Here is a 15,072-nt window from a genome sequence, read left to right as displayed (position 1 = left end):
TAACCACAAAGCAAATGATGATTTCAAAGCTGATAAAACATGTGTTATAGGATATTGCAATTGTTTTTTAATCTATATGATGGATATAATATGTGAAATTGAATTTTTCACCTAAGCTATAAATGAACCTAGCAGATTTTTGATAAGTAACCTGCCAATATACATATTGTATAGGTTTTCTTGTTAATCATAAAGCTGTATACTGTTGGGATCTGGCTTCCTCCTTGCAGACTGCTTAAAATAAAGGATGGCAGATTCAGATCAAAACACAGTATCAAACCTTGTTCCTCCACAGGAATTTGGATTTGTCTGAAGACAGTAGGGAGTCCTGGAAGGCTTTTAAGCAGGGGAGAAACATAATCAGAATTGTGTTTTAGGAATAAACTCTGGAGCCCTGTAAAGGGCAAATAGAAGGGGAAAGAGCAACCAGAGGCAGAGCAATCCCAAGAAACTGTTGCTGGAATCCAGGGCACAAATACTTGTGGCCTGAAGTAAGGCAGTAAAGTAGAGATGGATGTGATTGTGTGGACATAAGTGACTTAAGAGATATTACTAAGAATTAATATTGATTGGATGTGGGGGATGAGGAAGTGGTCTAGGATGATTTCCCAGGTTTCAGGATTGGGCAACTGGTTGGAAGGGGTTGTTTGGCACCTAGTGGGCAATCATTAAATGTGTTGAGTATTTGTTGAATACATGTAGGGATAGGAAATAATGTGAAAATAAGGAGGAGGATCAGATTGCACTGAATCATCATTATTTCAGTTTTGAAAAGTTGAGTTTGAGTTGCTACTGTGATACTCCCTAAGCTCTCTGTGCTTTTCTTTCATAGCCCTCATCACAGTGTGTAATTATATATTTATTTGTGGGAATATATATTTAATGTCTATTTTTTCCTACTAAAATAATAAGTTCTAAGATTTCAAATATCATGTCCATTTTACTCACCTCTATTATCTCCAGTAACTAGCATTGGACCTAGCACATAGTAGGGACTCTATATTTATGGAATGAATGGATGAATTCAAGTGGAAGATGCCCAGCAGGTAGTTGGATATGAGGAGCTAGATGTCAGGAGAGGTCTTGACTGAAGGCAGAGATTTGCAAGTCATTAGAACTCGGATCAGGGTTGAAGCTGATGATGACTGAGGTCCCCAAACAAGGAGGGTGTGTACAGTGAGAAGAGAGGAAGGGCCAGGATAGAACTCTTAAAGATATTGACTTTAAAAAATGGGTAGAGGAAGAGAAACCAGCAAAGGACAATGAGAACAAATAGGAATAGAAGCAGGAGAGCTAGGAGAGTGTGATTTCATAGGAGCCAAGAGAGGAGAGAGTTGTGAAAGGGTGCTGAAGGATTCTGATACCAGTTCCATTGTGGGGCATGGGTGTGTTTCCCCACACATCCAAACCAATTCTTTGGATTCCAGCCTAGGTGTCCTACAGTTCAACTCAATTCTGACACTATCTATACAGAGATGGTGTCAGATTCCACAGGTTAAGGGTTCAGTCCCACAAGACTCCCCCGCCCACTTGAGATGCCAATTGCAAGCCCAGGTTGTTACCTGTGCTTCTGACTGATTGGCTTTAAATCGAAGGTTCCCACCACTCCCTCCTTGGGTTTGATTAATTTGCTAGAGCAGATTAGGACACGAAGCAGCTGCAGCTCTTTTTTTTTTATTTTTTAACATCTTTATTGGAGTATAATTGCTTTACAATGGTGTGTTAGTTTCTGCTGTACAACAAAGTAAATCAGCTATACATATACATATATCCCCACATCTCCTCCCTCTTTCGTCTCCCTCCCACCCTCCCTATCCCACCCCTCTAGTTGGACACAAAGCACCAAGCTCATCTCCCTGTGCTATGCAGCTGCTTCCCACTAGCTATCTATTTTACATTTGGTAGTGTATATATGTCCATGCCACTCTCTCACTTCGTCCCAGCTTCCCCTTCCCCCTCCCTGTGTCCTCAAGTCCATTCTCTATGGCTGCGTCTTTATTCCTGTCCAGCTGCAGCTCTTTTGGAAAGGTGTCTGACAGCATTAAGGCTGAAAGCCCCAGTTTGCAGAAGCTGATCTCAGGTTGGCAATCTAAAAGGGGACTCTGCTTCCCCTCCCCCTGACTCCAGCAGAGGCTCCAACTTACTCAGAGGATGGGGGCTTTCTACTTTTAATTTTGGCTGTAGCGGATCTGATTCTCCAGTTGAGCAAGAATGACACTGGTGAGAACTGTGGGCTTGGCACAAAGGAGTGGAGCAGCCTGGACTCTGACCACAAGAGGGCGGTGTTGTGAAGGAGGTGAGGAAGCGGTGGGGGTGGGTGGGCCGCGTGGGGGAAAGGAAAGGAACCCTGCCCAGTGGGGATTCATGAAGTCCTCTGAAGTCTCCAGGACGGGACTCTTCCTGAGCAAATGGTGTGTGTTTTGGGTTGGGGTAAGATCTGTTTGGAGAAAGGTTTTTTTAATAAATTTATTTATTTATTTATTTTGGCTCTGTTGGGTCAGGTCTTCGTTGCTGCGTGGACTTTCTCTAGTTGCGGCGAGCGGTGGCTTCTCGTTGCAGAGCACGGGCTCTAGGCGTGCGGGCTTCAGTAGTTGTGGCATGTAGGCTCAGTAGTTGCGGCACACGGGCTTAGTTGCTCTGCAGCATGTGGGATCTTCCCGGACCAGGGCTTGAAGCCGTGTCCCCTGAATTGGCAGGCGGATTCTTAACCACTGCACCACCAGGGAAGTCCCGAGAGAGATCTTTTTAAAAAAATTTTTTTTAAGTTAAAAAAAATTTTTTTTAAAGATCTTGATTATGGTTTTTAATTTTCTTAAAAGACCCTTCAACTTTGATTTCTGAAAGAAATTTCATCGCCATTGTGTTCTCTGCTTTTTTGATCTTTATTCTTTTGGAGTTTGAGAAAGTATTGTTTAGAAGTTGAGAGTGATTTTATACTTATAAATAGGACCCCCTGGGTATGCTCTGTAAATTGGAATTCTTGACAGTGTGGAAAACTAGCTCTTTTATGGTAATGCGGGAAGCTGTGGGGTAAGTTTGTGAACTTTTGGGTAAGCAAAAGCGGCCTTATATAATTAAGTCCTGAGAACTGTGTTACTGAAGCTCTGTGGTCTAGTTTGTGTCCTGCCCTAACCCTACCCCCATCTCCTACTGTGAGCAAGCTCTTTGCAGTGGGAGTGGCGAAATTGTTTTTTCTTTCTTTTTTTTAACCCACGTGACCAGTAAACAAGGGTTTAATAGTCCCATTATTCCTTCTCACTTGTTACATTTCTAATCCTGTGGAGAACAGAGAAGAAGTAAAATTCCAAAGGTAGGTGAAATCTGATGTACATTCCAAAACAAGAATTCCTCAGGTAACATTTTTCCTTTCTCTTTGTGGAATCTCATATACTGATATGAAATGAAGTATGATATATATATATGTGTGTATATATACATTTACTATATTTCATATATATATTTCATATATGTGTGTGTGTATATATATATATATTTATGCCAGTACAAGGCATCAGCTGCTGGAGTATTTGCTAATTTTTTCCGCCTTGGCAGAGGGATTGAGTCAGCTTTTGGGGTGAGACTGAGGTTGGAAAATCTGTTAAGTTTTATGCTTGGACAATGTAGCATCTTCAAAAAGAGTTTGAGGTAACTTATAGTAAAAGACATATATACAAAAAAGTTATTAAAATGCAAATGGAAACATAAAAAGAAATAGAAAATCAAAGTGATGAAAGAGGAGAGAAGAAAAATTGCTGTCTACAAGGACTAATAGAATTACTGTGATTGAACATTAAATTTGGCCTTAAACTTCTAATATGCAGAACTAGATAATTTAAAAATAATCAATAGTATACTATGTACTTAGAAAAGACAAAATCTTTCCTGGTACTAAATGTATGACAGGATTTATCATGTGGGATCTTGCACAGTGTATAGATGCACAGTGTTCTTGATAAGAATTTTATAACAAACACAGAAGTGATTTTCTTCACACTGTTTCTTTTCTTCTTCTCTTTTTAATCAAAGCGGTATTTTTATTTTTCTAATTTGAGTTGAGAACACACAGGTGGATGGTTCAATGAATTTTCACAAAATTAGTACTTCTGTTACAGCCACACAGGTAAAGTAATAGAACATTATGAGCACTGTAAACAACCCACTAATACCTTTCTCAATCGTGGACCCCTACCTCCTCCCCAAAGGTAACCAGTAATCTTTTGTAGCAACCTAGATTAGTTTTGTCTCTTTAAGACTTTGTGTAGATGGAATAATGTAGTATGTGTTCTTTTGTGTCACAATATTATGTTTATGAGATTCATTCATGTAATTGTGTGTAGCTATAGTTTGTTTTTGTCACCGTATAGCATTCCGTTACATGAACATATCTCAACTTATTTATCCATTCTACTCTTTGTGCATGTTTGGGTTGTTTCCAGCTTTTGGCTATCACAAATAATGCTGCTGCAAACCCATCTTATGGTGTACATATTTTGTTGTTGTTGTTAAATACCTAAAATGGAATCTATGGGTATAGAGAAGGTGGATCTTTATCTTCAGTAGATAATGACAAACTGTTTTTTTCAAATTGATTGAATAAATTTACTCTTTCAATAGCAGTGCTTGATTGTTCTTGCCAACACTTGATATTGTCAACCTTTTTCAGTTAAAACATTATGGTGGGTGCATAGTGGCATCTAACTGTGATAAACAATTGTTGGCTTGAGTATGTCAACTGAAAGAAAAACACACAATGTAAGAGCTGTGAGTTGAATTTATTCAAGGTCTAACTGAGGACTATAGCCTGGGACTAGAGCCTCTCAGATAGCTCTGAGGAACTGCTCCAAAGGGGTAGGGGGAGAAGCCAGGATATGTATGATTTTGGCTAGGGAATGTGTGTAGTCAAGCATACATCTTGGTAAAAGGTTACTACTAATCATGAGGATCAGATATCTTAGTTAATGATTTTAGTGCTTTTCTCTGTATGAGAAGATGCAAGAATCTGGGTTCATTAAAATTTTCCCCCCCTAAGATATCTCTGTCTATCTAAGGCGTCTGTTTTTCCAAAGCATAGAGTGCCTTATCACATTTTTCATCCTGAATTCTTTTCAGGGTGTACTGCCGGTCAGTGACTGCAGAGGCTAATGACTTGATCCTTGTAGAACTGGATGGTGGGCTACATTCTTTGTTTTAAAGTAACACCTAGTCTGTATGCCCAATGTGAGAACAAAGAATGTCATGATGGATCTATCGGTCCATGAATCCATGTGCTGTTTATAGACTCACTCTTAGGATCAGTGACTAGACTGATTGGAGCTTACAGACAAGCCCAGGTCTGAAGATTTAAAAGAAGGGAATAAAAGCTATTCTTTACTTTGCCATGTGCTATAGTGCGGAGAGAGAAGTCCTCTGCTTGAGACTGAAGAAAGTCAGGGTGAACCAGTATGGCCCAATGTCGTGATAAAAAGCAGATAGAAATGACTAAGGATGTTGCTATACCTGGAGTTGCACATATTGTGAAAAAGTGGAAGTGGTAGGGCTCAGGGATAAAGGCCCAGAATGGCAATAATAAAACAACAACCACCAAAATAATACTAATAATATCTAACAATTACATAGTGCTTTACACGTGTTAACTCATTTAACTCTCCCAACAAATCACTGAAGGGTTCTTTTCCCATTTTGAAGATGAGCACACAGGTAGAGAGGTTAATTCACTTGCCCAAGGCCACACAACAAGTAAATGGTAAAGCCTGATTTGAACCCAAGTAATATGGCTTCAGAATCCATGCTCATATTTCTATGTTATCCACAAAGTCAGGGTTGGGGGCAGGGGAACTCATGCAGAGAGATTCTTGGAAAGGAATAAAAGGAAAAGTAGGCAGGGAATTAGCCAAGTAGTCTCATTGCTATCATAACAGACTCCAAAAAAATTCTTCTGAGAAATGGAATATGTTCTGCACTGTTGCTGAAGAGGAAAATCATGGAAGCCTGAAGCACCTCCAGGTTTGGATATGAGAGTCTTCAGCACATCCCAAGCACAATGACTAGGTGGGGAAGCCCGGTTTAGCAGAGAGCCTAAAGCACTGAGGATTGCCAATCTCCCTAGGCCTTTCCCTTGGTTTTCCCTTTCATTTTCACACCTGTGTCAGGTCTTTATGGTTGCTCTACTGAGAGATGACATAGTATCATGGCTAGTTTCTGTTGGGTTTCCAGGTTGTAGAGAAACCAATCAGAGGTAGTAGTCAATATTAACATTTCTAATATCGGTACCAATGGCTTGTGACCCTATGTTCACCCCAGATTCCAAGGCAACCAGAGAGGTCAATTCATGGGGCCCCAAACCTTCCTGCTTCCTCCCTGGGGCCCTGTCACTGACCAAGACCTGGGCTGGTGAGGATGGGATCTGGAGACTGATGATGGGGAAGGAGGAACAAAGAAGGGACACCCTGGTGGGTGCTTAGGCAGAGATTAAACCATCTCTACTTCCTCCTGGAGCCCCTGGACACTTCCTAATTCTCCACACCTTTTTATACCTTTCTTTCCTCTTCCCCTAGACTCTCCTTTTTTCCCCCATACTTACATTGCCCCATCCACAAAAATAAATACCCTTCCCTTGGAGAAGAGCTCACTCTGCTAAGTGGGGAGAGCAGAAAGGGAATCTCAGGCTGGGGGATGGCCAGATGACCTCTATAGTTCATTGTAGATAGTCCCAGGATGAAGTCTCCAAGACAGAATGGGCCAATGACTTCACTGTTGGTAAAGAAAAGTCTCAGGGGAAACACCTACAGAGTCATGTTTGGATTTGAGCATCTTCATACCAAGGAGGTGGCTCAGTGAAGACACCTGCTAAGCAGAGCTCAGCTCTCAGGATTGCCCATCTCTCTGAGGCTTCTCTCAGGCTTTCCCTTTCTTTCTCCCAGCCTCCTTCAGGTTGTTCTAGTTGTTCAGCCTCAGGACTGATGACACAGGTGGATTTTCCCCCTCTTCTTTGCAAACAGCCATTCTAACATGAAATGATAGGTTTGATTTGCATTTCCCTGATGATTAGTGATGTTGAGCATCTTTTCATATACCTGTTGGTCATTTATATGACTTCTTTGGGAAAATGTCCATTCAGATCCTCTGCCTTATTTTTTTTTTTTTTTAAAGATCTTATGTGGCCAATTTACTAGTTTTTATTTATTTATTTATTTATTTATGGCTGTGTTGGGTCTTCGTTTCTGTGCGAGGGCTTTCTCTAGTTGCGGCAAGTAGGGGCCACTCTTCATCGCGGTGCGCGGGCCTCTCACTATCGTGGCCTCTCTTGTTGCGGAGCACAGGCTCCAAACGCGCAGGCTCAGTAATTGTGGCTCATGGGCTCAGTTGCTCTGCGGCATGTGGGATCTTCCCAGACCAGGGCTCGAACCCGTGTCCCCTGCATTAGCAGGCAGATTCTCAACCACTGCGCCACCAGGGAAGCCCCTCTCTGCCTATTTTTTAATTGGATTTTTTTTTTGCTATTGAGTTTTATGAGTTCCTTATATATTTTGGATATTAACTCCTTAACAGATATATGGTTTGCAGATATTTTCTCTCATTCTATAGGTTGCCTTTTCATTTCGTTGATTGTTTCTTTTGTTGTGCAGAAACTTTCTAGTTTGATGTCCCACTTATTTTTGCCTTTATTGCTTTTGCTTTTGGTATCATATCCAAAAACATTGTTGCCAAGACCAATGTCAGGGAATTTTCCCCTGTGTTTTCTTTTAGGAGTTTTATGGTTTCAGGTGTTACATTTAAGTCTTTAATCCATTTTGAGTTAATTTCTGTGAGTGGTGAAAATAGGGTCCAATTTCCTTCTTTTACCTGTGAATATTCCACCACCATTTATTGAGGAGATAATCCTTTCCCCACTGGCTTCTTTATCAGATATTAGTTGACCATATATGTGTGGGTTTATTTCTGGGCTCTTGATTCTGTTCCATTGGTCAATGTGTCTATTTTTATGCCAGTACTATATTGCTTTGATTACTGTAGATTTGTAGTATAGTTTGAATTCAGGAATTGTGACGTCTCCAGCTTTATTCTTCTTTCTCAGAATTGCATTAGTTGTTCAGGGTCTCTTGTGGTTCCATAAGAATTTTAGGATTGTTTTTTCTATTTCTGTGAAAAATGCCATTGGAATTTTGATAGGGATCATATTGAATCTGTAGATGGTTTGGGTAGTATGGACATTTAACAATATGAATTCTTGGGACTTCCTTGGTGACACAGTGGTTAAGAATCCACCTGCCAATGCATGGGACATGGGTTCAAGCCCTGGTCCGGAAAGATCCCACATGCCAGGGAGCAACTAAGCCCGTGTGCCACAACTACTGAGCCTGCGCTGTAGAGCCCACGAGCCACAACTACTGAAGCCCACGCTCCTAGAGCCCGTGCTCCGCAACAAGAGTAACCCCCGCTCACTGCAACTAGAGAAAGCCCACGTGCAGCAACGAAGATCCAATGCAGCCAAAAATAAATAAATAAATAAATAAAATTAAAAGAAAAAAACCAAAAAAGTAATATGAATTGTTCTGATTTATGAATATGGGATATCTTTCCATTTGTTTGTGTCTTCTACAGTTTCTTTAGTCAAGTCTTGTAGTTTTCAGTGTATAGTTCTTTCACCTCCTTGGTTAAATTATTCCTAAGTATTTTATTGTTTTTGATACTATGGTAAATAGAATTTTTCTTTTTCTTTTTCAGATAGTTCATTGTTAGTGTATAGAAATGCAACTGATTTTTTCTGTGTTTCTTTTTTTTAATCCTGAAACTTTACTGAATTTTTCATTAGTTCTAACAGTTTTTTGTGGAGTGTTTAGCATTTTCTATATACAAGACCATATTATCTGCAAATGGAGACAATTTTACTTCTTCCTTTCTGATTTGGATGCCTTTTATTCTTTCTCATGCCTGATTGCTCTAGCTAGGGCTTCTAGTACTACATTGAATAGGAGTGGTGAGAGTGGGCACCTTGTCTTGTTCCTGATCTTAGAGGAAAAAGCCTTCAGTCTTTCACCATTGAGTATGATGTTAGCTGTGGGCTTGTCATATATGGCCTTTATTATGTTGAAGCATGTTCCTTGTATACCCAATTTGTTGAGAGTTTTCATCCTGAAAGGATGTTGAATTTTGTCAAATGCTTTTTCTGCATCTATTGAGATGATCATATGATTTTAATCTTTCATTCTGTTAATGTGCTATATCACATTTATTGATACATTCTTGTGTATATTCAACCATCCTTGCATCTCAGGGATTTGAAACTGGGAATTTTCTTAGGACTATCCCATCTAATTACTAGGTCCTAGGACATCTGCCTCTTGCATATTTCAAATTCTTCCCTTCCTGCTCATACCTGTTTCATGTTCAACTCTTCTGCCTCCTGTCTGTCTTTGCTCAGATGTTGCTTTCTCAGTGAGGCCTACTCTGATCACCATATTTAATGCTGCAAACTGCCCCCCCCCTTCAGCCCTCTTGATCCCCCTTACTCTGCTCTTTTTCTTTTTTTTGGTTGTGAGGTGTGGCATGGGGGATCTTAGTTCCCCAACCTGGGATCGAACCCATGCCCCCTGAAGTGGAAGCGTGGAGTCTTACCCACTGGACTGCCAGGGAAGTCCCTGCTTTTTTTCTTTTTTCCAAAGTGCATACCCTCTTATAACATATTTATTATGTCTATTTTATTTATTTAAAAACTTTATTGAGGTATAATTCACACATACAACTCACCCATTTAAAGTATACAATTCGTTAGCTCTTAGTGTATTCACAGAATTGTGTGACCATCACTACAATCAATTTTAGAACATTTTCATTACTCCCAAAAGAACTCCCTTACACTTTAGCAGTCACCCTCCCTATTTTCCCCCAACTCCCCCAATCCAGTCCTAGGCAACCACTCACCTACTTTCTGTTTCTATAGGTTTGCCCATGCTGGAAATTTCATATAAATTGAATCATACAGTATGTGATCTTTTCAACTAAGCATAATGTTTTCAAGGTTCCAGTGCAGCTATACCATTTTACGTTGCCATCAGCAGTATATGAGTGGTCAGCACCTAACAGTGCCTGACACATAGTGGGTGCTCAAAAAATGTTGATTGAATGCATAAATGACAAAATTCAGGACACAATCTACATTCTTTTTTATTTTTTATTTTTGGGTGCGTTGGGTCTTCATCACGCAGGCTTTCTCTGGTTGTGGCGAGCGGGGGCTACTCTTCGTTGTGGTGCGCAGGCTTCTCATTGCGGTGGCTTCTCTTGTTGCAGAGCACGGGCTCTAGGCACGTGAGCTTCACTAGTTGTGGCACGTGGGCTCAGTAGTTGTGGCTCGTGGGCTCTAGAGCGCAGACTCAGTAGTTGTGGCGCACAGGCTTAGTTGCTCCGTGGCATGTGGGATCTTCCCGGACCAGGGATTGAACCCGTGTCCCCAGCATTGGCAGGCGTACTCTAAACCACTGTGCCACCAGGGAAGTCCTACATTCTTTGGTATGCCAACCAAGGGCTTTCATGATCAGGCCCCTACCTGTCTTTCCAGCATCACCTCTTGCTACTCCATGGCATATAGCCTTATAAACCTCTGTGCCATCTCCCATCCTGTTCCTGCTGCCTGAGGTATGCTTCTCTTCATTCTGCTTAGTGCGCTGAGCTTCTGTTCACCTCTAATGCTACCTCTTCCATGACACCTTAGGCAAAAATAAGCACTTTCTCTTGCTGTCCTTTCCACATTTTCTTAATAATTTATTTCTATTTTTATATCCCCCACTAGCTCTGTGAGCTCCTTAAGGGTAGGCACTAGGTTACACTCATCTCTGTATTCTCAGCACTTACCCAGAATTTGGTGCAGATTTGATATTTAATAACTGCTTGTTTCAGTGAACGAGCAGAGGAAATAGCAAGAGCAAACCCCTAGAGGCCAAAATACACTGGCAGGTTTGAGAAGCAGTGAGTTTCCTAACTAGACTGCAAGCTGACATTTGTGAGATGGACTATAGTGGAGGGCCTAGAAGCATCTGGTGAGGAGTTTATCCTGTATTTGGTGGACCACTGGGGACTGCTGAAAGGGAATGGCATGACAGGGCTTGAGAAAAATTCATCCAACAGTGGTGTGTAGAATGAACTGGAAATGGGGAGATAATTTAGGAGGCTTTAGGCCAGGTAAGAAGAGTGAAGGTAAAAACCAAGGTAGAATGTAAGGAAGGGCAGAGATGTAAGAGATAATATTAAAGAATCTCTAGGGTTTGGAACGTGACTGAATATGAAGAGTGAGGAAGATGGAGGAGCCAAAGACTAGTCAAAGGCTTTGTACCAGGTACCAGGCAGAATGGTCAGGGTGAGTAAGCACAGTCTTGGCTTACACTTGCTTCTCTGTGTCTTCGTGAAGTTAGACACTTTCTAAATATCTATAGAGAAGGAAAAAATTTGTAGAAACACTTACTATGTATTATATTATAGTTGCTACTTTCAAGAAAATGAAAAATAATGCAGGAAATAAAATGGTGATGTACAACCATAGTTGATCAATTGGGTACAGTGGCACTGTTTTCTGAATATATATTAAAAACAAACAGGCTCTTCCAGAAGTGGTAACTGTTTATTCAGTTCAGCTATATACTGGACCAAAGCCCTGAAGTAGGTGCTGTGTATAAAGATGAATCGGTCACAGAACTACCCCAGGAGTACCAGTCTAGTTGGAGAGATGAGCTACACAGAAGAGGTATGAATAGATTGTTATGGGAGAGCAGACCTGCTGTTGATAATTCAGAGATGGCTTTATATGGAGGAAGTGTGATTTGCTGAGTCTTGCAGGACAGGTAGTATACTGACATGCATAGATGAGCAAGAAGGGCATTTCAGGCAAAGGGAATGGTGAGACCACAGATCTGGAGCATGGAAAGAGCAGAGCATGAATAAATGGAGAGCAGCAGGCTGTTTGGTTTGGATGGAACATAGGCCATGTGAGTGGGAGGAGCGGAAGATAAGGTTGAGGCCCAATCATGGATTAAGATGATTTAGATTTTATTCAGTAGGTTGGATGCTTTTCAGGTAGTGACATCAACAGAGCTGTGCTTTAGGAAAATTAACCAGACAGCACCATGTGGAGGAGAGGGGAAGGGACTGACACTGTGGGGATGGTGAGAAGGCTTCTATGATAGGCCAAGCAAGAGGTACTGAATGCTGAAGGCTTGAACAATGGATGTGGCCATAGGAATGAAGGGGAGGGGACAGGTGCTCCAGATACTAGAGAGCTAGACGCTACAGCCTCGTCTCCTGAGGGAATGCATGGGGCAATGAAGAGGAAGTGTCAGAGCCTTAAGACTAAAAAGTAATACAAATAGAAATTGGGAATACTGGAGGAGAAACAGTTTTAGGAGAAAATATGATGTGTTCTATCTCGGATATATTGAGTTTCTGGCTACACAGCTGGCTGGAGAGTACTTAAGGAAATTAGAAATACAGGACAGAACCTCAGAAAATGGTCAGGTCAAGGGATATAGATATTTGAAATAGTCAAGGCATAGTCAAGTCATATCTCCAGGTATTTGATTAATGTTCACTTTTGGCTCACGTTTTGGGATTCTGCCTGGCCTGGCATATTTCTCCTGCAGGATTAGTCTTCTTGCTCTGTGATGGTTGAATAGTAATACCTAGAGAGGCTTTGGGTTCCAAGCTTCTTCCTAATGGGGGAAATGGATTTTCATCTTTGACTGGCATCAGGAAATTACCCTTTTAGTCAGTAAACAGGCAGGATGAAGCTCTCTCTGTTACTGCAGTGCACCAGAGAATGACAGTTGGGCAGAACAGAGGCAGCTGGCTAGAGAACACAGAGCTCTCAGATTGGAGAGAGCAGAAAGCTTGGGGGAGGGGAGAGAATAGGGAGGTGGGGGGAGGGGGAAAAGGAGAGAAAGAGAAGAGGAGGGAGGGAGTATTAAATGTCTCTATCCACTCTTTTCCCCCCTTCACTGCCTCCTCTAATTTTATTCCCCTATACCCTTAACAATTCTGGACCCAATTACAACAAGCAATTCTCTGCAACACCAGCTAGGTGTCCCACAATTCAACTCAGTTCTGACACTAACTACTAGGAGACAGCATCAGATTCCATAGGTTAAGGGTTCAGTCCTACAAGACTACCCTCTTCACCCCTCACTTCAGACACCAGTTGCAAGCCCAGATTATCATCTGTGCTTCTGACGGACTGGCTATAGATTGGAGGATCCAACGACCCCATCCTTGGGTTCGATTAATTTGCTAGAGTGGCTAACAGAACTCACAGAAACATTTTACTTATCTGACTACTAGTTTATTAAAAAAGCATACAACTCAGGAGCAGCCAGATGGAAGAGATGCTTAGGGCAAGTTATGGGGAAAGGGCGCAGAGCTTCCATGCCCTCTCCAAGTACACCACTTTCCCTGAATCTCCATATGTTCACCTGGAAGCTCTCTGAACCCTGTTCTTTTTGGTTTTGATGAGGCTTCATTACTTAGGCATAATTGATTTAAATCATTAGCCATTAGTGATTAAACTCAATCTCCAATCCCTCTCCTCTCCCTGGAGGTGGGACTGAAAGTTCTAACCAGTTCGGCCCAGTGTGGGACTCTACTGGCAGTCTTTGCTCAAGGACCCTCATCAGCCTAGCTGAGACTTTCTCAGGGCTGAACTGTAGTTAAAGTTTCTTCCTTTTAATTCCTTCTTTCTTCTCTCTCTTCTTTCAGAGGTGTCAGACATGTATTGGCACCTATTCCTGCACTTTCCCCCTTTATTCTCTATAGGTTGTTTCCCTCAATGAGTCCCTTGCATGTCTAGTTCTGTCTTGGCATCTGAACCAACACACAGGGATATTGACAGGACCTGCCTTATGGGGCTGTTGTGAGAATTCAGTAAGTTAATATATGTGAAATGCTTAGAACAGGGCCTGATACACAGCAAGTGCTATGCAAGCGTTAGCTGCTTTTGTTGTTATTTTATTATGCTTTAGATCTCAAGTTATATTTTACTCTCACTAGGAAACTTCTCAGATCTCCCTGGACTGGCTTGGAAGCTTCTCCTGAATGCTCCAACAGCATCCTGCCCTTACTTCTATTATGGTTGGCCCTCCATATCTACGAGTTTTGCACCTGCAGATTCAACCATCCACAGATCAAAAATATTAGAAAAAAAATTTCCAGAAAGTTCCAAAAGGCAAAACTTGAATTTGCTGCATGCCAGCAACTATTTACATAGCATTTACATTGTTTTTATAACTAATTATCGATACATAGCATTTACATTGTGTTTACGACTATTCCATAACACTTAGATTGAATTAGGTATTATAAGTAATCTAGAGATGATTTAAAGTGTACGGGAGGATGTTCATAGGTTATATGCAAATACTATGCCATTTTACATAAGGGATGTAAACATCTTCAGATTTTGGTATCTGTGAAGGGTCCTGTAACCAGTCCTCTGTGGATACCAAGGGACGACTGTATATTGCATTGTTTTCTTGTCAGTCTTTACATTTAGACTGTGAATTCAATGAATAATGGAACTTGTTTTGTTCACTATGTGTATCAGTGCCTAACATCATGTCTGACTCATAGTAGATGTTGAATTGATGTTTGTTGAATGAAAATGATGGTTCAGTGGAGGCTTAACAGATGAGTATTATTTGTCAAGTGGATGAGAGCTGGGAAAGAAGGAATTGTAGAGAGAGTTGTATACTGAGGCATGAAAAGCCTGTACTGTGTGGAGTACTGCAAGGTGCTTGTTATGACTAAAGAGTAGGGTACAAAAGAGGTGTGGTAAAAGAGAAAGTTAAGAAGGAAATCAAGGGCCAGAGCACTGGGAAGACCTTAAAGCCAAGCTAAGGTAGGCATTGTGTAGGCCTTATGATGTCCTACTGGGCTCACACCCATCTTTGACCTCTACCTATGACTTTATGAGTCATATGTTAGTTCAGCCAACAACTATAGATTGCCCCAAATGGTGGATGTTTCTCTAGAACTACATATAGAAAGGTAGGCATCTCTGAACACTCATTTCAATAATGCATCTGATTGGTCTATATT

The 15,072-nt window shown here is 41.2% G+C and overlaps 1 protein-coding gene and 1 long non-coding RNA gene across 11 annotated transcripts in view; one reads left to right on the top strand and one right to left on the bottom strand.

Moving 5' to 3' along the window:
- Positions 1-15,072, top strand: part of LOC309641593 (17-beta-hydroxysteroid dehydrogenase type 6) — a 33,914-nt gene that overhangs the window by 5,970 nt on the left and 12,872 nt on the right. For 2 of the 10 annotated variants that reach the window (XM_082421720.1, XM_082421723.1), the window contains exon 1: positions 3,065-3,310. The exons of 5 other annotated variants lie outside the window; for them this stretch is intronic. Coding sequence is in view for 2 of the 5 variants with exons in the window: in XM_082421715.1 (XP_082277841.1) it covers positions 2,212-2,296 (85 nt within the window). In the remaining 3 variants the exon portion in view is untranslated. Of the gene's footprint in view, positions 1-2,171; positions 2,297-2,346; positions 2,412-3,064; positions 3,311-3,345; positions 4,203-15,072 lie in introns of those variants that run through there. 3 more of the 10 variants (XM_082421715.1, XM_082421724.1, XM_082421717.1) reach the window with 3 other exon arrangements.
- Positions 7,177-15,072, bottom strand: part of LOC309641605 — a 64,268-nt gene continuing 56,372 nt past the window's right edge. The window contains exon 2 of the long non-coding RNA XR_014252704.1: positions 7,177-7,284. This is a non-coding gene — a long non-coding RNA (uncharacterized lncRNA). The remainder of the gene's footprint in view (positions 7,285-15,072) is intronic.

This window comes from Balaenoptera physalus (assembly GCF_965194825.1).
Source record: "Balaenoptera physalus genome assembly, chromosome: 13".
Lineage (NCBI taxonomy): Eukaryota > Metazoa > Chordata > Mammalia > Artiodactyla > Balaenopteridae > Balaenoptera > Balaenoptera physalus.
Note: the sequence above shows the minus strand (reverse complement) of the source record. Positions and strands in the feature narration are given on the sequence as shown.